This window comes from Maylandia zebra, linkage group LG11 (genome assembly GCF_041146795.1).
Source record: "Maylandia zebra isolate NMK-2024a linkage group LG11, Mzebra_GT3a, whole genome shotgun sequence".
NCBI lineage: Eukaryota > Metazoa > Chordata > Actinopteri > Cichliformes > Cichlidae > Maylandia > Maylandia zebra.
In genome coordinates this window covers 1,037,802-1,061,936 of record NC_135177.1, presented here as the reverse complement: position 1 = coordinate 1,061,936, position 24,135 = coordinate 1,037,802, and the positions used below count along the sequence as shown (strand labels likewise).

General features: G+C 43.1%; 1 protein-coding gene across 3 annotated transcripts in view; it reads right to left on the bottom strand.

Moving 5' to 3' along the window:
- Positions 1 to 24,135, bottom strand: part of grik2 (glutamate receptor, ionotropic, kainate 2) — a 328,033-nt gene that overhangs the window by 87,620 nt on the left and 216,278 nt on the right. For all 3 annotated transcript variants that reach the window (XM_004569101.5, XM_004569102.4, XM_076889664.1), the window contains 2 exons: positions 12,803 to 13,009; positions 399 to 622 (listed from right to left, as the gene is read on the bottom strand). In XM_004569101.5, the coding sequence (XP_004569158.1) occupies positions 399 to 622; positions 12,803 to 13,009 (431 nt within the window). The remainder of the gene's footprint in view (positions 1 to 398; positions 623 to 12,802; positions 13,010 to 24,135) is intronic.

Genomic DNA, 24,135 nt, shown 5'->3' with positions numbered 1-24,135 from the left:
TACAGCTTTCCTTTCTGAAGTGGTTCTGTGTGTGTTTGAAACTTATGTACTAGCATCAGTGTGAGCAGATCCAGGCCACTTATAGACTAGCAGCCACATTAAATGACAGTGTGAGGGGAAACATTTTGTTACAAATGTCTAACAGTGGTACCCGTGTACCAGCATCGATATGATCCTTGCTGGTTAAACTGTATTAAACACGTTACACAGCAATGATGTCAAGTCCAAACTTTGACCACTGATTAGTGTGAGCACTCCTTCTAAGTGACTGCATGCTCTCCATTCTGTAATTACAGACATGATCTCGTTAGTGGGACAAGACTGAGCAGTTGTAGCTAACTGTGTGTGTGACTGTGTGTGAAGCTACAATCATTTGAATCACTTTAGTAACATGTTACCTGGCTATGACAAACAGCACACAACTGACACCCAAGTAAGCCAGCAGAATATACATCCAGATATCAGGCGAGAGGGGGTTGAGGAAGGAGAAGACCCCAGGGTTGGTCCCGTTGGGCTTGCGGTACAGTATACTTATACCCAGCGTCATGAAGGGCTTGGAGAAGTCGATAACCTTCTCGCGCACATATGTGATGGTGAGCGGAGCCACTGCAAGATCAGCTTTCTGTCAATAGGAAACATAAAAGGAAAGAGGAATAGGCTATAAGTTATGGGTACGGGAGGAACGTAGAGGCAATCAAATTAAGCAAACAGGGTCTTTACACACTACAGAGTCTGTCTTGAGGCACTTAGCTAGAAATTTAAAACCCTCTTTATCTTTCCACCCATCAAGAACACCTCCATAATTAAATTCACTTTTTGCTTTCTGGAAACTAAATCAAAACATTCAGTTATTTCCTCTGTCTGCTTCCTCCTGTGTCAGTGTAGACAAAATAAAGACGCTGCGGATGTGAGGACACTTGGTTAAGATGCTGCAACATGTTAGCTTATAAAAATATCATTATTGATTTATTTTTTTAATCAAAATATTAATGCTTGTTTCCAAAGTTTACATATATTACATTGTTTGGAAACCATTCTTAGACAGCAAATGTGCTACAGAAATAGGAAAATCACACCACTACATCTTAGGTGAAAGCTATGTTGGTGTTGACAGTTCATAAATCTCAGGCTGCATTGTGACTCTAAATTCTAAACATCCACAGCAAGGTCAAGTAGCTCATTCCTCAAAGATATATCCTTTTTGTATTATGAAGGTTGCCACTTAAGGATAAATAGACTGAGCTCACTGCTGATAGATGGAAGTCTATGATAACATGCATCTGTGAATCCAATCACACTATTAAAAAACAACAACAAACAAAATCAAACAAAACAGCAAAACCGGAGGCTCTGTTATGTTCTAGAGAATATTTTGGTCCCATGGTTTCTGTGTACCTGAAGTTTCACTGCAAATCAATCAAAAACTGCTCACTATTAAACATTAGTGAGATATCAGTAAATACTGAAATAATCACGTATTAAGTGAAAAATGAACAAAAGATCCTCTCGAGGGGCAACTTTAAGACGACAAGGAATGGTTTTACAATTGGAGGATGCTGATATTGTTTCCCTCGTCGTCTTTTCTGTGCTTTTGACTCGGCTGGCTGACTCAAATGAGGTAACCTCCACTTTCTGTGCATTTTGGTGGGTTCTTTCACATTTTGAGGGAAGCCAACTGAGTTTAATCACAGATGAAGTGACATGTTGATGCTCTCATTTTCAGCATCTACATGGATGTTCAAATGACACAATAATTATTTTGTAATAATTATTGAGCCAAGCGCTACATCAGATAAATTCTGAAAAATCTGAATCTCTTAGTAAGGGCCAGGTAACAACAAATAAAAACACACTGAGGTTAATTATGGAGTTCCACAGGGTTCAGTGCTAGGACCAATTCTGTTTACATTATACATGCTTCCCTTAGGCAGCATCATTAGAAGACATAGCATACATTTACACTGCTATGCTGATCACCCAGCTCTATCTGTCCATGAAGCCAGATAACACACACCAATGAGTTAAACTGCAGGAATGTCTTAAAGACATAAATAGAATAGAATAGAATAGAATAGAATAGAATAGAATGCCTTTATTGTCACTATACAGTTGTACAATGAGATACAGAGCATCTCCTACTCAGTGTAAACATGCTGGGGGGGGGGGGGGGGGGGGGGGGTACAGTTCTGCAGCGCTATGTACATATGGACAGTATTAACATAGGGAAAAACACACATATATATATATATATATATATATATATATATATACACTGAACAAAAATATAAACGCAACACTATTGTTTTTGCTCCCATTCTCCATGGGATGGACGTAGAGACCTAAAATTCATTCCAGATACACAATATAACCATCCCTCCCAAACAGTGGTCACAAATCAGTCCAAATGTGTGGTAGTGGGCACATCTGCCATATTGAGATAATCCATCCCACCTCACAGGTGTGCCACATCAGGATGCTGATCTGACATCATGAGTAGTGCACAGGTGTACCTCAGACTGCCCACAACAAAAGGCCACCCTGGAATGTGCAGTTTTTTGCACTATTGGGGGTCTGGGGACCCAGAACCGGTCAGTATCTGGTGTGACCACCATTTGCCTCATGCAGTGCAACACATCGTCGCATGGAGTCTATCAGATTGTCAATTGTGGCCTGTGGAATGTTGGTCCACTCCACTTCAATGGCTGTGCGAGGTTGTTGGATATTCGTGGGAACTGGTACACGCTGTCGTATACGCCGGTCAAGCACATCCCGAACATGCTCAATGGGTGACATGTCCGGTGAGTATGCTGGCCATGCAAGAACTGGGACATTCTCAGCTGCCATCTGCCCTGAACAATGTGAACCATGATTCATCCGTGAAGCGCACACCTCTCCAACGTGCCAGACGCCATCGAATGTGAGCATTTGCCCACACAAGTCTGTTACGGCGACGAGCTGGAGTCAGGTCAAGACCCCCGATGAGGACGACGGGCATGCAGTTGAGCGTCCCTGAGACGGTTTCTGACAGTTTGTGCAGAAATTGTTTGGTTGTGCAAACCAATTGTTCCAGCAGCTGTCTGGGTGGCTGGTCTCAGACAATCTTGGAGGTGAACCTGCTGGATGTCCCACAGGATCTTAGCTCGGTCATTCTCCACCACCCTTGGGGGCATCTCATATATATATATATATATATATATATATATATATATATATATATATATATATATATATATATATATATATATATATATATATATATATATATGCACATTATATAACGTATGACGCCTTTTGTATGGCCTGCTTTAACAACGTGCTAACCTTATTTACAATCAATATTGTATGGATGTAATAATGTGCAGGGTGCAAGATGCTAGCAGGCAAGGCATACATGGAACGCCATAACCAAGTGGCCGGCATAGTGTACAGGAACATCTGTGCCGAGTATAACCTGGAAGTCCCGAGGTCAAAATGGGAGATGCCCCCAAGGGTGGTGGAGAATGACCGAGCTAAGATCCTGTGGGACTTCCAGATACAGACGGACAAAATGGTGGTGGCTAACCAACCGGACATAGTGGTGGTAGACAAACAGAAGCAGACGGCCGTAGTGATCGATGTAGCGGTTCCGAATGACAGCAACATCAGAAAGAAGGAACACGAGAAGCTGGAGAAATACCAAGGGCTCAGAGAAGAGCTCGAGAGGATGTGGAGGGTGAAGGTAACGGTGGTCCCCGTGGTAATCGGAGCACTAGGTGCGGTGACTCCCAAGCTAGGCGAGTGGCTCCAGCAGATCCCGGGAATAACATCGGAGATCTCTGTCCAGAAGAGCGCAGTCCTGGGAACAGCTAAGATACTGCGCAGGACCCTCAAGCTCCCAGGCCTCTGGTAGAGGACCCGAGCTTGAAGGATAAACCGCCCGCAGGGGCATGCTGGGTGTTTGTGGTTATAAAATGTACAATATACAAGACGTAAGTAATATGTAATAAATAGTGTTATGTATATACAGTTGAGTTATTGCACATGGAATTGGTATTGCACAGTGGTGGCCCATAGAGGAAGTGGGAAGTAGGGGGCTGTGTTATCGGTGCATGTGTGAGTTCAGGGTGGTTATCGCTTTGGGGAAGAAACTGTTTTTGAGTCTGTGGGTTTTTGTGCTGATGCACCTGTGGCGCTTCCCTGAGGGAAGCAGGCTGAACTTGGCCAGGGTGGGAGCTGTCCTTGATGATGTTTGCTGCTCTGCTGAGGCAGCGGGAGGAATAAATGTCCATCAGGGACGGGAGAGGGCAGCCGATGATCTTTTGTGCTGTCTTGACCACACTCTGAAGCCTCACTCTATCTGCTTTGGTGCAGCTGCCGTACCATACCGTGATGCAGTAGGTTAGCAGGCTCTCAATGGACGAGCGGTAGAAGGTCAACAGCAGGTTGGAGTTCAGCTTGTACTTCCTGAGGACTCTCAGGAAGTGCAGCTGCTGTTGGTTCTTCTTGATGACCGCTGAGATGTTTCCTGTCCAGGAGATGTCAGCAGAGATGAGGACACCAAGGAACCGGAAAGTGTGGACCCTCTCCACACACTCCCCGTTGATGTAGAGGGGGGCCAAGTCAAATCAAATCAAATCAAATCAAATCAAATCAAATCACTTTTATTGTCACATCACATGTGCAGGTACATTGGTACAGCACATGTGAGTGAAAGTCTTGTGTGCGAGCTTCACAAGCAACAGAGTTGTGCAAAATACAATAATGTAAACAAGCAAAATACAAGAATGGCTACATCTGAAACCAGTGTTGGGGAGTAACGGAATACATGTACCGCCGTTACGTATTTAAAATACAAAATATGAGTAACTGTATTCCGTTACAGTTACCGTTTAAAAAGGTGGTATTCAGAATACAGTTACTTTGTTGAAATAAATGGATTACACTGCGGTACTTTCCTGTTTCATATTGTCGCGGGTCAGGACTGTTTGGGTTTTGTTTGACAGCTACGTTCTGTTGTTCCAGGCGGCAGGGTTACGGTTGCCATGGTTACAGGGCGACGCTCTCTCTCTCTCTCTGTGACTGTGTGTTTCCTGGGTGAGAGAGCGCCTTTCGTTGTTGTTGTTGTGCTAAGCTAACAGGCAGAATGCTACAAGCATAGCTCTAAAGAATGTAGCATCATGGGCAGTGTAGTCCGTGCTGCAGGGAGAATGGACTGCCATACACGTTATGGATCTGTGAGCGAGAGGAGGGAGAAAAGGGGGAGTGGAAAGGTACAAGTTGTCATCGAGGAAAAACGGGAGCTGGAAGCATCTAAATATAATAATAACACTTCAGCCAAGAAGAGTGCCTGACAAGCCCAGTTGTAAGTAAGCTATTAAGACTCGACTGTACACCGTGTTCGTGTTTTCCTCTGAAACAATAAGCTCCGTTGGAGCAGCCTTTCAACGCCTCTCTCTGTCTCTGCTAGCAAAGTTGACCCACACAACAAAGTAAAGCTATTTTTCGGCTACGAGCCGACAGGGACCCCGCCGTATTAGTCAGAGGTCCCTTTACTACAGTTCGGAGTCGCGGACCTTCAGTAATAGTAATAAATCACATAGCAATAGTACATTCACGTTGTTGTAAAAAGCATGATAATATATTAAGTAATCCAAAGTATTCAGAATACGTTACTGTCTTTGAGTAACGTAACGGAATACGTTACAGAATACATTTTGGGGCATGTATTCTGTAATCTGTAATGGAATACATTTTAAAAGTAACCTTCCCAACACTGTCTGAAACTAATAAATATATGTACAATATATAATAGTATATGCATTTCTGGATGTGTATACTAAATATTTTCTACGTGTGTGTGTGTGTGTGTGTGTGTACACATATTTTACAAATTAAATAGAGTAAACAATAAATAAAATATATAAAATATACAGAGTTGAGACATGTGCAAAACAGTGGCATTACTGTACAGTATGGAGTGCATAATGTTAAAGTTCCAGTAGTGAAGCTGAGGTGTCTATGACGTGTTCAGCAGTCTGATGGCCTGATGGAAAAAGCTGTCTCTCAGTCTGCTGGTACGGGACCGGATGCTGCAGAACCTCCTTCCTGATGGAAGTAGTCTGAACAGTTTATGGCTGGGGTGACTGGAGTCCTTGATGATCCTCCCCGCTTTCCTCAGGCAGCGCTTCCTGTAGATGTCTTGGAGGGAGGGAAGCTCACCTCCAATTATCCGTTCAGAGCACCGCACTACTCGCTGGAGAGCTTTGCAGTTGTAGGCGGTGCTGTTGCCATACCAGGTGGTGATGCATCCAGTGAGGATGCTCTCAATGGCACAGTGATAGAAGGTCCTGAGGATGCGGGGCTCATGCCGAATCTTTTCAGTCTCCTGAGAAAGAAGAGGCGCTGCTGCGCCTTCTTCACTGTTTTGTTTGTGTGTACTGACCACGTAAGATCCTCAGCCAGATGTACTCCAAGGAACCGGAAGCTGCTCACTCTCTCCACAGCAGCGCCGTTGATGGTGATGGGGGTGTGTACTTCTCTGCACCTCCGCAAACTTCACAATGATGTTGGAGCTGTTAGTGGCCGTGCAGTCGTAGGTGTAGAGTGAGTACAGGAGAGGGCTCAGTACACACCCCTGTGGAGCACCAGTGTTCAGTGTGATGGGGGATGAGGTGATGCTGCCCAGTCTGACCACTTGGCGTCTGTCAGACAGGAAGCTAAGGATCCAGCTGCAGAGGGAGCTGCTCAGTCCTAGATCCTGCAGTTTCCTGTCCAGCTTCGAGGGAACGATGGTATTGAATGCTGAGCTGTAATCTACAAACAGCATTCTCACATACGTGTCTCTCTTCTCCAGGTGTGACAGGGCAGTGTGTAGTGTCAGGGCTATGGCATCATCAGTGGACCTGTTGTGGCGGTATGCGAACTGTAGAGGGTCCAGTGAGTCGGGTAGTGCAGAGCAGATGAAGTCCCTGACCAGCTTCTCGAAGCATTTGCTTATGATGGGGGTCAGGGCTACAGGTCGCCAGTGCTGTGTCTCCTCAAGTCAACAATGAGCTCTTTGGTTTTCTTAGTGTTCAGTGCCAGGTTGTTTTCTGAACACCAGGCTGCCAGCTTCAGGACTTCCTCTCTGTAGTCTGCCTCGTCTCCCTTTGAGATGAGTCCGACTACCGTGGTGTCATCAGCAAACTTGATGATGAGATTGTTGTTGTGGGTCGAACTGCAGTCGTGGGTGTAGAGAGAATACAGGAGGGGGCTCAGCACACAGGGAGCCGGTGCTCAGTGTGCGAGTGGAGGAGAGATGAGGGCTGAGCCTTACAGTCTGGGGCCGGTTTGTGAGGAAATCCTTTATCCAGGCAGGAAATCCTTTATCCAGTCCTGGATGGCCGCTCACTTTCTGCTTCTTAATTCAGATCAAACTGAGGTTATTGTACTCGGCCCTGAAAAGCCTAGAAATATGGTATCTAACTAGATTCTTACTCTGGATGGCATTACCTTGGCCACCAGTAACACTGTGAGGAACCTTGGAGTCATTTTTGACCAGGACATGTCCTTCAATGCACATATTAAACAAATATGTAAGACTGCTTTCTTCCATTTGTGCAACATCTCTAAAGTTAGAAATATCCTGTCTCAGAGTGACGCTGAAAAACTAGTTCATGCATTTATTACTTCCAGGCTGGACGACTGTAATTCATTATTATCAGGAAGTCCTAAAAACTCACTGAAAAGCCTTCAGTTGTTTTCCTATTACTATTTCCTAATAAGATTAAGTTTTCTCTAGAAATACCACAAGTTTTCTACTTATTTCTAAATATAAAACTTTAGAACATCAAATCAGTAGTTTGTCTCAATTCATTTGGCTGGACTTTTCTACTTTGTTCAGCTCAATTTAGCACGTCATCCTCAAGTAAGCTTCTCTCTCAGCGTACACTTCCTGGTCTTTTGAGACCCTGTCTACTGCAGTCACTTTCTGTCTAACTCAAGCTTGCACAAGACTCACAACTTGCAGAGAAATGGGCCCTTTGACCATGAAAATATCTGTCACGACAATCTCGCACTGCACTGATCAAGAAGAGAAGCAGAACAGAGGAGAGAGGAGAGCTGTGAATAAGTTAAAGGAGCCTCGACCCCTTATGGGTGCTGCTTCTAATGAGGTCAGATATTGACTATTGGGCAAGCAGCCTCTTCCATTTTTCTGCCCATGCAGCTCATCCTAACTGGGATTTTGTTAGGTGTAATGCTCTACACTGTGAGCAGATTGTGGGTGGTTGTGTGTATGTTTTTAATAAGCTCTATAGGGGAAACAACTCACAGATGAATCTATGCTCTTCTTGCATCACTGTCCTGTCAAATTGGGCTTGTTGTTCTCTTTCTGTTTTCATTCTTCACTTTCCTTCTTGGTGAGTCTGTAATACTCCTCACTTCAGTGAAACTTATTTCCAGCATTTGGCTGTGAAACGAATTCCACAGTTTAAAGAAGTCACAAAAGCAAAGACAACACCCAATGTAGTGATTGGCTATGGCACTTGTCCTACATTTGATAAATTCGTTTTTATCTTATCAACAAACCACTTATTTTAGCTAATCAATGAATTATTGTCAAAAACGTCAACTGACTATTTAACTGACTACAATCCAATCTGGCCCACGTCAGTTCAATTTAAATTTATAGTACCAGCTCAAAACAACTGTTTCTTCAAGGTACTTTACATTGTAAAGTAAAATATTACGTCATGAAAAAATAATAATCTCACAATACCCAAGCACTTGGCAACAGTGGGAAGGGAAAATTCCCATTTAACACAAAGAGACTGAGGCAGCTATTTGCCATTAAGGTTGAGGCGTGAGGGAAGACAAACACAGAGAGAAAGAACCAAACACAAACTATGGCAGAGAGAAGACAAACTCTAATCACATGCAACAGAGTCAACAAGAAATGTCCAGTGAATTATGGGAAGTCCCTCAGCAGCCAGAGCCAATGGCAGCATAATTAAGGGAGAGCTTAGCCCTCGTTATAAGTTTTTATCAAAAAGGAAAGTTTTAAGACTAATCTTAAAAGTATGGAGGGCGTCTGTCTCTCAGATTCAATTTAATTCATTTCAGTGTTATTTATACCGCCCCAAATCACAACAACAGTCGCCTAAAGGCACTTTATATTGTAAGGTAGACCCTACAATAGTACATCCAGAGAAAAACCCAACAATCATATGACCCCCTATGAGCAAGGAGAATCGTTGTTGATAAACACCATAAGTCCATTAAGTTCAGGATGATCTTGTTATTAACAATATTATAACTTCTTTCAAAGGCAAAAGAATGAGATCACAGATACAAGGGGTGAAAATAAGCTTTCTCTCAAGGGTGGATGGGCTCTCCCTTAGCATGGGATGAGGAGTTTGGGAGGGGCTCAGAGTAGAGCCACTATGCCTTCACATCATATGGGGACACTGAATCCAAATGGACCATGTTCTGCACCTCAATTGCTAAGGCTGCTCAGGAAGGCCAGCTCTGTTCTGGGATGCACCCTGGACCCAGTGCAGGTGGTGGGAGACAGAAGGACTGTGGCCAAAATAACATCTCTGATGGACAGAGTCTCCCACCCCATGCATGTAGATGTTGCTGCAGAGCTGCTTCAGTGACAGACTGCTGCGTCCTCGATGCATGAAGGAGCGTTTCCGCAGGTCCTTCCTCCCTGCAGCTGTCAGACTGTACAATCAGAACTGCTCCCAACAAACACAGATGTTTACATCTGCGCTGTAACTGCAATAATTTAACCAACCGATTCGCACTACAACCTGGGTTTGCCTCTTATCTGTAGTTAATTTTATTTAATTTAATAACTGCACAGTACTCTGTTTATAGTAACCACTGTCCTTAATGTAAATATGTAAGAAAAAATGTGTATGTTTCTGTTCCGTGTCCTGTGTGCTGTTTGTTTGTATATGTGTCTTTTTGGCTGCTGTTACAACCAAATTTCCCCTTGTGGGACAATTACAGGATTATTCTATTCTATTCTATTCTATTATGCAGCCGCAAAGATGGTTGATGCCTGTCATGGTGTCAGTCCATGAACCAGACAGTGGGCACTGGAGAATAAAGGAGCCTTCAAGCTGAAGAAGTCCTACTACAGCTTGGTTATCATGTGGGAGGCATTGCTCGTGGTTTGTGTGGTAGCAGAAGTAAAATCTCGGGTGTGCGAGGAGCTCGGTGAGGCCATCAAACAATGCCTTTGGTCTGCCTTAAAGTGATTCTAGCCAACCGTCAGGCAAGCGCTCTACTTTTACTGTGTATAGTAGTGATGGGGCGCTGCTGACTTCAGCTGAGGATATACACGTCCTTCTCAACAAATTAGCATATTGTGATAAAGTGCATTATTTCCTGTAATGTACTGATAAACATTAGACTTTCACATATTTTAGATTCATTACACACAACTGAAGTAGTTCAAGCCTTTCATTGTTTTAATATTGATGGTTTTGGCATACAGCTCATGAAAACCCAAAATCTCTATCTCAAAAGATTAGCATATTTCATCCAACCAATAAAAGAAAAGTGTTTTAATACAAAAAAGGCAACCTTCAAATTATTATGTTCAGTTATGCACTCAATACTTGGTCAGGAATCCTTTTGCAGAGATGACTGCTTCAATGCAGCGTGGCATGGAGGCAACCAGCCTGTGGCACTGCTGAGGTGTTATGGAGGCCCAGGATGCTTCGATAGCGGCCTTAAGCTCATCCAGAGTGTTGGGTCTTGCGTCTCTCAACTTTCTCTTCACAATATCCCACAGATTCTCTATGGGGTTCAGGTCAGGAGAGCTGGCAGGCCAATTGAGCACAGTAGTACCATGGTCAGTAAACCAGTTACCAGGGGTTCTGGCACTGTGAGCAGGTGCCAGGTCGTGCTGAAAAATGAAATCTTCATCTCAATAAAGCTTTTCAGCAGATGGAAGCATGAAGTGCTCCAAAATCTCCTGATAGCTGCATTGACCCTGCCCTTGATAAAACACAGTGGACCAACACCAGCAGCTGACATGGCACCCAGACCATCACTGACTGTGGGTACTTGACACTGGACTTCAGGCATTTTGGCATTTCCCTCTCCCCAGTCTTCCTCCAGACTCTGGCACCTTGATTTCCGAATGACATGCAAAAGTTGCTTTCATCCGAAAACAGTACTTTGGACCACTGAGCAACAGTCCAGCGCTGCTACTCTGTAGCCCAGGTCAGGCGCTTCTGCCGCTGTTTCTGGTTCAAATGCGGCACCTGTAGCCCATTTCCTGCACACGCCTGTACACGGTGGCTCTGGATGTTTCTACTCCAGACTCAGTCCACTGCTTCCGCAGGTCCCCCAAGGTCTGGAATCGGTCCTTCTCCACAATCTTCCTCAGGGTCCGGTCACCTCTTCTCGTTGTGCAGCCTTTTCTGCCACACTTTTTCCTTCCCACAGACTTCCCACTGAGGTGCCTTGATACAGCACTCTAGGAACAGCAATTTCTTTCTGTGTCTTACCCTCTTGCTTGAGGGTGTCAATGATGGCCTTCTGGACAGCAGTCAGGTCGGCAGTCTTACCCATGATTGCGGTTTTGAGTAATGAACCAAGCTGGGAGTTTTTACAAGCCTCAGGAATCTTTTGCAGGTGTTTAGAGTTAATTCGTTGATTCAGATGGTTAGGTTAATAGCTCGTTTAGAGAACCTTTTCATGATATGCTAATTTTTTGAGATAGGGATTTTGGGTTTTCATGAGCTGTATGCCAAAATCATCAATATTAAAACAATGAAAGGCTTGAACTACTTCAGTTGTGTGTAATGAATCTAAAATATATGAAAGTCTAATGTTTATCAGTACATTACAGAAAATAATGCACTTTATCACAATATGCTAATTTTTTGAGAAAGACCTGTAGATGAGCAGTGGAAGGAGATATTGAGGACCTCATTCATCCCACTGAAACATCTTCTGTACAGGAAGCAGAGTCTGAGGACAAGGGCTGACCATCACTGTTGGAGTGGCTGTAGCTCAGGTGGTAGAGCAGGTCATCTACTAATCAGAAGGTTGGTGGTTTGATGTCTGGGTTGGTGGGTGGGCCTCTGCAATATTGTGTAGAGCTCTGGGATGGTGCCTCTGTATTACTGGAAACTGATAACTGGAAATGTGCTCCAATTACAGACAGAACACAGGGTAACTGGATCATCTGTTAGTCAACTAAAGGACGAACAAGGCCATAGTATGTTAGGGTCAGTATGTTTGAGGGTGTGTGGGAGTTTGCCCAACCAGTCTGCATGTGGTTTGTAGATGTGGAAAAAGCTTTCAACAGTGTCACTAAGGTTTATGTGTTTACTTCAGTTATTTCATATTAGCCTCATTATGACCCCAGTTGGTTTCATTATATAAATACAAATAATGTTTAGTTAAAATGACTAAAAACTAAGTGATATCACAAACAAGGCCCTTAAATAAGCTTTTAAGTAATAATATAGATTGTACATGGGATAAAAGCTTCAAGATTGTTTATACTTTAGATAAGTATACGTTTAGTTTTACGAAACATGCAAATTAACTTTAACTTTGCAAAATCTTTTTTTCTTTAAATGGCATATTTACAGAACTAATAATGCCATGAGAACAAGTAAGAGTTGCTATTATTATTATTTTGCTATTGTTTATACAGTAAATTACAAGCTGGTAGTCCATTTATGTTAAATATGTCAATAGAATGAGGGTTAAGTAACTGAAAGTTCTCCATAAATAAAATGCATCACTAAATTTGATTGACTGATTGACTGAACCACTTTTATAATGATTGAATAATAATGCAGAAACTCACATGATCCATTAGCTCCTTGACCATGCCATTCCACTGGCCTGTGTTCTCATCCTGGACACCATATTTTCCATCTTCCACCAGGCGGACCTCGAAAGTAAAGCCTAGGATGTTGGCCAGCTCTCTGAGTAGATCGATGCAGTAGCCCTCAAAGCGGTCGTTTCCATAGAGTGGTTTGTCAGACTTCTTGAACATCACGTATGGTTCTTCCTGTTGGGCAAAATAGGGAGGAGGGATGAGTCTTAGCAGCACTTTCCATCTTTTACCTACAGATAAAGTGTATAGGTCATCTGATATGTAAGCCATGCAAACCCTAACATAAACTCCCCAGGTTGGTAAAGCATATATAAAGCTGCTGTGTGTGTGTGTGTGTGTGTGTGTGTGTGTGTGTGTGTGTGTGTGTGTGTGTGTGTGTGTGTGTTTTCCAGTCGTCCCAGTTCTGTGATGTGAGTTGGGGTTGGTACAAAGTGAGGCATGACCATAATAAGAGATAATCCCCTCATATCAGTTACTGTGTGCATCTCTCGGGCACGTCAAACTGGCGTTGGGCACAAGCTCAGCTTTCGGGGTTCCACATGCTTTAACAATAAGATAAGAGATGCTGATAGACAGACACAAAAAGGAGAGAGCAAGAGCTGGCACATACCCTGTGTTCACATGAACAGCTGGAGAAAGCGTTTTTTTTTTCAAACCATTTCCTTTCTGCCTCCCGCCTACTGAGCATCTCCTTCACCATGTCCTTCTCGTCTCCCTCCACAGCTCACTCCCGGTTTCCTCCTCCACCTGCTTCCTCCTCTTTACACCTCTGCTTTATGCACCATCTGTCTTTTTTAGCCTTAGATGCTCATTCGTGCAGCATATCCCTCATTTCTTGTTTCTCGCAGACAAATAAATCGCAAAATATATCACCAAGCAGGTGTTATTTATCAGATAACTGTGGCATGACTGAAAAAAAATCATTTAAAATTGTTAATAGCTTTGACATGGTTTGTCACGTTCCTTAGATTTGGTCCTGGGGTTTTCAGTTTTGCTGTTTTAGATTCCTAGTTCGGATTCTTAGTAATATATTTGACTATTTTTTATTATTCATTGTTGTTCGAAAATTTCAAGTACTGAGTTTTGTTTTTGTTGATTGTTTTTGTTCCTGTTTGATTCAAATAGACTGTGTGGAAATCACTGAGAATTAAACTTCTGTTTTTAATTTTTAGTTGTTATTGTCATGCATTTCAGTTTTGCAATCTTGTGTTTTGTTAAATGTGTAATATTTGTACTTTTTACTTCTCTCCGTCTTTCGCTGTCTGTTCCTCCATTTTTCTTATTTCTGGATTAGTGTCTTGGTTCCCTTGTGCTAAATGGTAAAATGGTAAATGTCCTGCATTTGTATAGCGCTTTACTTAGTCCCTAAGCACCCCAAAGCGCTTTCCACTACATTCAGTCATTCACCCATTCACACAATTGCAGCCAGGAGGCAGCCTGGGATCAAACCACCAACCTTCTGATTAGTGGCTGACTTGCTCTGCCACCAGCATCGATGTGCTTTATTTTGTAAGAGAAGGCTGTAAAATAACAGAGAGAAATCCCAACATTCATAAAATCTACTTTGTACAAGCACTTGGCGACAGTGGGAAGGAAAAAGGCCATTTTAACAGCAAGAAACCTCCGGCAGAACCAGGCTCAGCGAGGGGTAGCCATTGGGGCCAGTCTGAACCATTTCGGGGTGATAGGAGCGAGTCTAAATTAGTTCTCTATTTTTTTCCTCTTTTGTAGGTTATTTTCTTTCATGCTTAGCACTGTTGTCCAGCTATGTTTGTAATTACTTTTCGTGTTGAATTGTTGAATAAAAGTTTATTTATATATCCTTCTCTTGCCCCTCGTCTATCCTTCAAGCTCGGGTCCTCTACCAGAGGCCTGGGAGCTTGAGGGTCCTGCACAGTATCTTAGCTGTTCCTAGGACTGCGTTCTTCTGGACAGAGATCGTGGATGTTTTTCCTGGGATCTGCTGGGCCCACTCGCCTAGCTTGGGAGTCACTGCCCTGAGTGCTTCGATTACCACTAGGACCACTGTTACCTTCACCCTCCACATCTTCTCCAGCTCTTCTCTGAGTGCCTTGGTACTTCTCAGCTTCTCATGTTCCTTCTTCCTGATGTTGCTGTCACTCAGTATCGCTATGTCTATCACTATGGCTATCTTCTTCTGCTTTTCTACCACTACTATGTCCAGTTGGTTAGCCACCATGTGACGGCCAGTGGGCTGGCCTTGTGTTTTGTTTTTTCTTTTACCTGTTTCTTGCAGGTAGGTGGAGCTGACCCAATTAGTGATGCAGCACACCTGAGAGGCCAGTCCCAGTGTATATAAAGACACCTTGACTGAACCAGGGTGGCTGGCTTTGGTGCTGTCGCTCGCTGTCTGGCACCCATTTTGTTCATTTGGAAGTTTCAGTTATGGCTGTTATGTCCTTTACATTGTGTCTGTGAAGGTTCTCAGTCATCCAGGTCATCGTAGTCAAAGGAGCTTGCAAAGAAAAGCGTCTGGACTTCTTTAAAAGGAGCTTGCAAAGAAAAGCGTCTGGACTTCTTTAAGTTCTTAAAGAAGTCCAGACGCTTTTCTTTGCATGCTCCTTTGACTCCTTTACATTGTCTTTAAGTTGTTTTACCTTATTTTCATTAAATATGTCTTACAGCCTTTAAAAAACCTGTGTGTGGTCTCCCATTTGTTTGTCACTTCGTATGAGTCGGGTTGTGACAACCACCAGTTTGTCCATCTGTATCTGTATCTGTATCTGGAAGTCCCACAGGATCTTAGCTTGGTTATTCTCCACCACCCTTGGGGGCATCTCCCATTTTGACCTCGGGACTTCCAGGTTATACTCGGCACAGATGTTCCTGTACACTATGCCGGCCACTTGGTTATGGCGTTCCATGTATGCCTTGCCTGCTAGCATCTTGCACCCTGCTGTTATGTGCTGGATTGTCTCAGGGGCATCTTTACACAGCCTGCACCTGGGGTCTTGCCTGGTGTGATAGACCCCAGCCTCTATGGATCTTGTGCTCAGAGCTTGTTTCTGTGCTGCCATGATTAGTGCCTCTGTGCTGTCTTTCAGTCCAGCCACCAATAGGATTTCTGGACGTCAGCCACTTCCTCTATCTGGCGGTGGTACATACCGTGCAGGGGCCTGTCCTTCCATGATGGTTCCTCCCCTTGCAACTCTTTCTTGGGTTTCTACTGCCTGAGGTATTCACTGAGCACGGAGTCGGTCATGGCCATTTTCCTGATGTACTTGTGGATGTTTTGTTGTTTCATCCTGGACTCTGGTACTGATACTCACCAGTCCTTGGCCTTCTTCCTACCGCTTAGGATACAAGTCAAGTCAAGTCAAGTCAAGTGGCTTTTATTGTCATTTCAACCATGTACCGTGGTACAGTACTGAGTGAAATGAGACAACGCTCCTCCGAGACCCTGGAGGATACAGACACAAGACAGTGCAATGGAAATGTGTGAAATGCTGAGTATTGTGCAAAAGTAACTTGCTGTCTCAGGGCTTGCAAAATTTCAAAATCCCTGGTAGCCCTTCAGGCAGGCACTCTTCAGTTTTCAGTTTTTTCAGGGACTCTGTCGCTGAGCCATGTTTCTGTGATAAAAAAGACGCAGCAGTCTCTAAATTCCGGCTGCGTGGTCTGCTGGAGTCGGATGTAGTCCAGTTTATTGAGAGGAAGATGGATGGAAGAACCGGTTGGCTTGGATTTGCTCTTAGCCTATTACGGACCGCACCACGCTTGATGCACTTCCGCTTCCTCACGCAGCGCTTTCGGCAACATGTCCACTGGCCACCAGCATCAGACGATGAAGGACAGAAGGCCCGATTTCCATAGCGCTTCCAGTAGTTCCGGGTCAGTTTTTGTGTGATGCTTGTAATTTAGAAGTGTTTGCCGTTGGTAAACATGAACACCGATTGTTCTGGTGTCCATGTGGCTCAGAGGTTATCATGAAAATTCGATAGAAAGCCCAAAAGTACAAAAACAGCACAATTTGGTCTTGAGTGGCCGCTGCTGTTCCCACGCCACCAGTGTGCTGCACTTGGGGTTAAACATGCATGGTAAGGAGCTTCCTTGTCTTGATGTCAGTGGCGTCTATCTCCTCCTTTGGCCAGCTTATTATCACAGCAGGGTACCTGATCACAGGCAGGGTGTAGGTGTTGATAGCCTGGATCTTGTTCTTACTGTTCAGCTGACTCCTCAGGACTGGCCTGAACCCTCTGCAGATACTTGATGGTGGTAGCTTTCATAGTGGCCTCTTTGTGGTTTCCATTTGCCTGTGGGATGCCCAGGTACTTGTTACTGTCCTCTCTGTTTGAAATGTTGTCTTCTGGTAGTTTGATCCCCTCAGTTCTGACTGCATTCCCTACACTTCTCCAGTCTGAACGACATTGCGGTGTCTGTACGTTAGGTGGTAGAAAGGAGGCCGGGGACTGGTGAGTGTCAAAACCACAGTACAGGATGAGACAAGGAACATCCACGAGTACATCAGGAAGATGGCCCCAACCAAGCCCGTGCTCAGTGAATACCTCTGACAGCAGAAACCCAAGAAAGAGGAGGAAGAGGAGTAACATTAATGGAAGGACAGGCCCCTGCACGGTATGTACCACCGCCAGATAGAGGAAGTTGTTGACATCCAGAAATCCAACCAGTGGCTGGACAAAGCTGGACTGGAAGACAGCACAGAGGCACTAATCATGGCAGCATAGGAGCAAGCTCTGAGCACAAGATCCATAGAGACATTCCATTTTACTCCAGCTCTGTCTAGCTACTGGTAGGACTTCTGGATGTCAGCTACTTCCTCTTTTTGCTGGTGGTACATACCGTGCATGGGCCTGTCCTTCCATGACAGTTCTTCTCCTTGTTCATCTTCTTCCTTGGACTTCAACTTCCTGAAGTATTCACTAAGTCACGCAATCAGTTCTGGCCATCTTCTTGATGTACTGATGGATGTTTGTTTTCTCATCCTGGACAGTGGTTCTGATAGTCACTAGTCTTCGGCCTCCTTCCTTTCACTTGATGTACAGTCACAGGGTGCCATCATAACACCACCTTTCTGGACTCAATGCAGTAACACTTTCCGTTCTTCACTGGTTGCAAACTAAAGATGCATCCACAAACGGATCTGCAATTAGAAATCAATTAGTAAATCGCCATGTCTGTCTTACTGTTCCATGGTGAAATGTCAAAGCTCATCACTAAATAGGTAAGTGGTGCTGCCTCTGCAGCTATACAAGCCTTTTCATCCCATTTATTTATATAGCGCTAAATTGCATCAACGTCACTTAAGGAGGCTTGATATCTTAAGGTAAGATGCTTCAGTTATGCAGAACGTTACTCCTTCTTGTCCTCGAATGGACTGTGGGTCATCAATGACCTTTCCTTGTTGCATCTTTTTCAATTCCTGCATCACCCCATATGTATGTACTTCAACAAATCATGTTTTCTTAACCTGTGATTCTGCTTTCCTGTTTCCAAGTCACTCTAGTCTACAATTTCTTCCATGTCACGACATAGCTGGCTGGTGGTATCAAAGTCTCCCTCCTTTCTCCTGTTCCGCCAGCTCTCAGTCTCATTATAGTCTTTGTGCTCTCTCCTAGCTAACAGTGGCCTTGAACCTTAATGCAGACTCTCTTTGTTTGTCCTTTTGCTTTATAACAGGCCCTTTGTTCTTTCTGCCTTATTGCATGCGCTGGTCCTGTCCCGGCCTTCAACAGCCTTCAACCTTAACACAGGCTCTTCTTTCTCTCCTGACCTTTGACAAACGCTAAGCCCTTGCAGGCTCTGTGCTCTCTCTCCTCTTTGCAAGCCCTATCACACTCTCTCTGCTCTCCATCGGCCATCAGCAGCCCCATGCCTTAACCCAGGCTCTTTTCTCTCTTGTCATGCAACTTTCAGCCTTTTGCAGACTCTCTGTTCTCTGTTGGCCAGCAGTTGCCCCAAACCTAATGCAGCTTATCTCTCACCTGTTTCGCAACTTTCCACCTTTGCAGGCTCTCTGTTCTCTGTCGGCCATCGGTGGCCTTAATCTTCTCTCTTCTGTTTCTTATCGTTCGCTTGCTTTTCTGCTGCACTCTAGCCTTCAGTGGCCCTAACCCTTAAGGCAGCCTCTCCTCTTGGGACTGCTTTTGCCAACTTACAGGCTTTTCGCAAACTCTCTGTCTCTCACCTGCTGAACATCAGTGCCGGGCCTATCAAAGGCCCATTGTCTCTATCTTACCTCTAGTCTGTCCTCACATCTCATTTTGGTTTCTCTCCACCAAGCTTGCCCTCGAGCATCGTCACAGGCTCAATGTAATGTGGTGCTTATGCATGTTATGCCTTTCCCTGTGCCATGCATTACCGCTAACGTTCATGTGTTCCATTAGGTCAGATCTCAATGCCACGGTAAGATTGATTTTTTTTCTTTGGGGGTCATGCCCTAACTCTTATCATTGAGGGGATTCAGTTGTGTTGTCCTACTGTGCTGGACCATCAGCATCTAACCCATTAAATACCACAAACTGAATTCTGTACATTAAGAAATCAATCAAAACCATAACTTTAAACTGAAAGCTTCATTCTTTTTGCATTCACATATTGGTGTGGTTGACATTCACCATCATAATTTTGAATTTGAGAGTAACAGTCTGCATCTCTCCCATAGCTGTGCTCTACCCCAAAAATAAAAACAGGAATGTGTGTCTTTTTTAACTGCACTGCAACTGTCTGTTATGTCACTGGACACATTACTGTGTATGTAATACATCTAATAGAGCATACCATGGCTCTTGGACTGCAAGACTGCAAGAATACTGATGTAATGTTGATGAAAGAGCAGAAAGCACTGTCTAGATAGTGATCAATATCAGTGAGACAGGAATGTCAAGACATGTAGTAGTATTTGTTCAAGAATAAAGTTTAAGGTGAAAATAAAAAAAGGAATTCAATAATTTGTAATATATTTATATTATATTTAAAATAGACACATACAGTCAGGTCCATAAATATTGGGACATCGACACAATTCTAACATTTTTGGCTCCATACACAGCAATGGATTCCAAATGAAACGAACAAGATATACTTTAACTGCAGACTGTCAGCTTTTATTTGAGGGTATTTACATCCAAATCAGGCGAACGGTGTAGGAATTACAACAGTTTACAAATGTGCCTCCCACTTATTAAGGGACCATTGAAAAACTATTGAAAAACAAATGTTGTATCCAAGATGGCCGACTCCCAAATGGCCACCATGGTCACCACCCATCTTGAGGAGTTTGCCCCCTCACATATAGAGATTGACAGACCATGTGACTTTCGTGCATTGCATGATGGGAACTCGTGGCAAAACAATCCAAGTACCGCATCAAATGCAAGCATTTGCAGCACCGCAAAACGTTCATTCTCCGGTTCCAATAAATTCTTGCTTTTTCTTTGCCCCCCCCAAAAAGGTATGTACAAAACGAAGGAGAACAATACCGGTCTGTACAAAGACAGACTTGATGAAAAGTCAAAGAAAAGATACGAGGAAAAAATCAGTCGAGTGAAAGGGTCAGACCCTTACGAGCACAGAGTGGACAAAAGACGGTTAGCGTGCTGCCCAACTTTCACCACGGTCATATTTATAATTATACGGTTCTTGGAGTGAGTGCATACACTCATGAAGTTTAGTAACTTCAGGTCACTGCAACAAGCCCAGGTACAGTTTACCGATGAATGGGTGCAGGACCTTGAAATGTACCGCGTAGAACGAAAGACCATCGTACGAACAAAGGTAAGATTTCCAGTCTCACAAATCGTCTTCATAAATACATATTCGTTAACCGTTTATTAATATAACCTTTGAGCTAAACGGTAATTAATTAGTAGTGGAAATAATTTCTGGTTCGCGTTACAGAAATGTAGCAGTGACAATAATACTGTATGCTGTAATCGTACTGGACAATTAGTGATAGAAAACAACTGTTTTATCCTGTGAATAAAAGTATATGTTTTTGTCAGTGTACCATGGTAATAATAGAAGCGAAACGCAATATTGTGTCAGGACAATTCACTATTTATGCACAATAAATAAAGGAGCATAGCGCGACAATTTCTGTTCAGCGCCAGACTTGCTTGTAACCTATATCACCAATTATGATAAATTACGTAATAACTACAACAGAAGACTGACCTTTGTGGAAATGCTTGGAGCAGACTAACCTGTGAGCTGGAGTGTTCTGAGACGTTATATTTGGTCGTTGAATGGCTGCAATCCAGGCCATCCGTGGCTCTTTGTTACTTCGGAACCATGGCTCGAACAATTTCTCTTTCTTTCTCTTCAACGACGTAATCCGATAACAACCGATCTCTTTACCCGTCGGCTTCCCGTGGCTCTCATGTGACCGGCTATTGCAGTTAATAATACCACAGCTTCTTGCCATTTTTTGTGTTTCTTTTTATCGATGTGTGACTGATTTCAATTGAAAGTCTGCGTGCGCTAGTACCTCTTGCCACGAGTTCCCAGAATCCTTTGCGGTCTTACCCCTGAATGACGTCACAGTTCAGGCCACTATTTCTCAGTCCAATGCTAAATATGCCAAACAACATTGTTGCTGACATCTCCCCGGCCATTTGTTTCAACCAGGGGACCGGGTCTGGCTCTCCACAAGACACCTGAAACTTCATAGTGAATCCAAGAAACTCACTCCCAGGTTTATTGGCCTGTACAAGATCACAGCCACAATCAACCTAGTCACTAATCGATTAAGTGACCAGACCCTGTTTTCCACACGTCGCACCTTAAGCAACGCATTACCTAACCACTTTCACTGCCGTGTTGGAGTAATCAGCACCCTGCAGCACCAGGCAGCAAATATTTCCTCTAAGCCAGAAGGGAAAAAAATATTAAGAAAGCTCTTAAAACATGTGGTCGCTTTCAACACCAGCTGTCTGCCATCTACAATGCCGTTTTGAGACCCCTTCTCAGCTGCTTTAAAGCCCATTCGCACCTTTTGTCAGGTGATCTCAATAGGTTACATGATAGGGCGATGGACAGTCCCACAATGGCTTCACTCGACACCTCTGTTGATAATCACCCATGCCCTTTTAAACACCTTGGCTCTACCATTTGCTTTTAGAACTGAAGACGCTTTTTGGATGGGAGGTGAATTGATTGAGAGAATTCCAGTCGCTTTTCTTTCCAAGCTCTTTAGATTACCATGACCTGGATGAATGAGAACCTACACAGATATTTGCATGAAATACTAAAATGTCTCAGTTTAAACATTTGATGTTTTCTATCTTATATTGTGAATAAATCTGGGTTTTCCATGATTTGAAAAACAGTGCATTCTCTTTTTATTCTTATAATTAAGTCCTAACGTTTTCGGAATTATTTTTTTTATATGGTAAAGCTGTAACGGTTCTGGTGGCATGCTCATGATTACCAACATGAAACAAGGGAAAAAGAAGCAAAAAAACTAAACAAACCTCTTAATGTGGAGGAGGGGTTTGTGTGATCTGTGGTTTGTATATGAAATTTGCCCCCAGTATGGTTTTCCAAGGCCAATTGGTCCTGCGTGAGTGATGAGACCAAATGTGATTCACAAGATGATGACAACAGCAACGAATCATGTTACCTCAACTGTATCAAGGTTACCAGGACCCCCACTCATTTTTCACATGTTCTGAGGAAAAATTTTCCACAAAAATACATCATGTTTGTTGTGCGTCTGTGTTACACAAGTATTACAGAAAATTCAGAATTTCAAATTGTTTTCTCACAACACGTTCAATGTGTAACAGACTTAAAAGTTAGGGATGTGGCTGCTGTAATAGATAAATAGGTGGTAGCACAGAGTGTAGAACCCAGTTCCTGTCTACAAGGCCTCATCTATAATCCACTGGAGAATTTTAATGGAATTGTCTTGTGCAGTTTTATTAATGTATCAGTCCTAAACAGTAGAGATATGTGTGCATTGCACTCATACAATTTGTTTTTACAGCTTGATAACAAAGCTTGGTCACACTGATAATTTACAAACTCGAAAACTTGAAAATGTGGAATCCAAACCCAGTGGGTGAAATGATGGTTTCATCTTTTATAGTCTATGTACGTTAATCATGCTTACTCATCTCCCTTTGACTGCCACACCAAGAAAGAAGCAATGGAAAAAGCCTTATGTGCTCACCCATTTGGCTGAGCAGATTGATAGCTTTAATGTTCAAACATGGTGATAACCACAACCTGAAGAAATGAACTATAAATGAATTCTTGTAATCATTAAACTAGTCAGTATAACAAAATGTATGTAATATTTGAATTACCTTCCATAATTTGCTATAAAAACCCTAATCTTTCCTGCACGTTGTGTATAATGTGTCTCTACACTGCACAGTTATAGGGGAACACAAAAAGTAAATGGTAAATGAACTGTTTGTCATATAGTGCTTTTTCACTGTACCCGAGCACACAAAGCACTTTATACAATATGCCTCACTTAGCCATTCATACAAGCACTTTCTGTATACTCAAGTGCCTCCTATCTGACATTCACACTCCAATGGATGCATCGGAGACCATATTGGGGTTAGTATTTTGCCCAAGGATAGTTGGCATGAAGACTGGAGCAAGGAGGGGAGGAACCACCATGGAACAACCAACCCTCCACTCACCTCCAGAGTTACTTTAAAATTCAGTATAAGATGTTACTGAACCTGCAAAACAGGTGGTTAATCAAGATTTCAGTAACTCAACAAGAGAGAAAACCCAAAAGAGGCCTTACCTTTTCATGGTAGTAGAAACTGTATTTGATAAATTAAGTTTAGACTACCTACTCTATCATTTACTCTGAGCATTTAGGTTTACAGTATGATAATGATGAAGTAAGATATGATTTGCTGTTTAATCAACTGGTGACTTGACATATTAAGATGTCACGGTGGCCTTTTTGATTTGTAGCTGTAACTGTCTGTTCACACCTCCAGAAAATATTTTGCAACACCTTAACCGAGTTTAAATGTTAGTTTACATGACGCACAAAACACTCTGCTCTACTGTTCCCCTGCAGCGAATCATAAAAACAACTGGTTGTTTCTGTGACAATGAAAGCAAGTCTGGTCCTTGCTCTCTCCAAGACATTACACGGTATATTATCCACAGCTCTAGCTATTAGCCTAAAGGTACTCCATTTCCACAACAGCATAACTGGAATGACTTCCTGAGTAGATAAACTGTTGATAGGCCAAGATCTCAAGAGTAATTACATCATGTTTTATAGTACATAATCCAGGAGAAAATGATGAGAAGCCAGATGAAAGTGTGCATCAATCAAATGT